General features: G+C 60.6%; 1 protein-coding gene across 1 annotated transcript; it reads right to left on the bottom strand.

The window, feature by feature from the left end:
• Window positions 1-3: 3 nt before the first annotated feature.
• LOC104407922 (alpha-1,3-mannosyl-glycoprotein 4-beta-N-acetylglucosaminyltransferase C-like) lies at window positions 4-1821 on the bottom strand (the record flags this gene model as incomplete). Its single annotated transcript, XM_010017336.1, has 2 exons — window positions 4-803; window positions 1713-1821. Coding segments are annotated over 2 exons (909 nt in total), but the record flags the coding sequence as incomplete, so codon positions are not given.
• Between the last annotated feature and the right edge of the window lie 3 nt (window positions 1822-1824).

The following is a 1824-nucleotide window of genomic DNA, read 5'->3' as shown; positions in this document are numbered from 1 at the left end:
CCCCTCTGCTGTGCTGTAGGCCCTGAGGGGCTCGTAGTTCTCAAAGACAGACATGCTGGTGAAAAAGGCCGCCGGAGGGTTGTCCGGAAGGTCCATGGCATCAGCCTGGAACTCGTCGTCCTCCAGCCGGTTGATGGTGCCCTGGAAGGAGGAGTAGAGACCCATGTGTTGGAAGAGGGAGGGCTTGAAGCGGATGACGTCCTTCTGAGCGAGCAGGAGGCGGAAGTGCACCAGCAGCCAGTCGCAGGGCATCTCCTGGTAGAAGAGGAGGAGGAAGCGAGCCAGACGAGGAAGGTCACTGGAGCGGTAGAGCTTCCCGATATAGCCCAGCTTGGAGAACTCCAGCGTGGCCCAGTTGGAGCCCTCCTGGGAAGCCAGTGCCTTGCGGATGGCCGTCAAGAAGGACTTGGCACACCACACGTCATCCTCGATCATCAGGTAGTAGGAGGAGAGGTTGGCAGCGAAGGCGAGGAGGAAAGCGTAGTCCACGTTCTGCTTGGACCTGAACCTCACCCGCTCCTCCGGGTCATTGAAGTTCCTCTTGAGACCCTCCAGGGTGGGGTAGAACTCGTGGGGAGCGTGGATCAGCAGGAGCCGGCCCAGGAGGATGTGCTCAGCAAACTTGTTGGCGATGTCGGCAGCCACACGCACGTTCCATCTGGGGTCTGCATCGGCCAAGTGCACCACCACCACCAGCTCCTGCAGCTCCTCCTCTGTTGACTGCTTGAAGAGGGACTGGAGCGTGGCTGGGAGGTAGTAACCACGCGGCCGCTGCACCGATGCCAATCCCACCGCCAGGAATTCTGCAAGGCAAAGGAAGGGCTTTAGCAGGCTGGGGGTGACCTGGGATGTGCCACGTGGAGGGGACTCCCAAAAGCCCTCCGCGTGGCCAACCTGCAATGTCCATGCGACTAATGGTCCCATCTGGAGCTTAAGCCTCCAGCATCTTGGGAGGTGCCCAAATGGCAGGGAGGGCACAGGATGAGAAACCAGGGCTCCTCTGAAGATGAAATATTTGGGGGAAAACACCTTTACAAAAGCCAAATGTGGGGAGGAGCAGAGCAGAGACAGTGTGTGGGGAGGGATGGCTTCGTGGAACGGCTGCACACCCTTACCCGACTCCAAACCTCATGGAGATACGGCCTCACCAGGATGAGATGCTCCCCTGCCCTCCCCACAGCTTCCCTGCAGCTTCCCTGTGCAGCACCAGGCCCACACTGAGCCTCTGGTTTGAGCCCAGGCTCAGGTGGGGCTGCCCCAAGCTCCTTCCTAAGGTGTTCCCATGTGAAGCACTTCTCATGCACCAGACCAAGAGCTTGATCCACATCTCCCACACTGTGTGGTTGTCCCAGTGGTTCAGCCCCACCACCTCCACCTTCCTGACTGGAGCACAGGAAGCTCAACCCCAGGGAGAGCGGATCTCAACCACCCTCCCAACAGAGACCTGGGAAGCCCAAACACCTGCAGTCACCCCAGACCCAATGTGCAGAAGCATGGGCCATGCTTGGAGCACATGGACCTTCCTCTACCCCTCCATCTCCAGAAGCAAAGGTTGGCTGGGGGGAGGTCACCAGGTATGGGCAGGTTTCCCCCCCCCCAAAAAGAGGCTGGAGCAGGGCCCTCCCTGCCCAGCGGCAGCAGTGATGGGGCAGGTCCATGCTGGGATGTGCAACCCCAGAGCCCTGCTCAGTCAGGGTCCCGGGGACACTCACTTTTGTGGGGTGACGGGGAGCCAGCGAGGAGGTGGTAGGAGACGTTGTGGAGCGCAGAGAGGCCGCCCGTGTCCCTGAGGATGCGCCGGGCTCCTTCCGGCTGCAGCAGCTG

The sequence above is a fragment of the Nestor notabilis genome, unplaced genomic scaffold, assembly GCF_000696875.1.
Source record: "Nestor notabilis isolate BGI_N333 unplaced genomic scaffold, ASM69687v1 scaffold17476, whole genome shotgun sequence".
Classification (NCBI taxonomy): domain Eukaryota; kingdom Metazoa; phylum Chordata; class Aves; order Psittaciformes; family Psittacidae; genus Nestor; species Nestor notabilis.
This window is presented reverse-complemented; position numbering and strand designations above follow the sequence as displayed.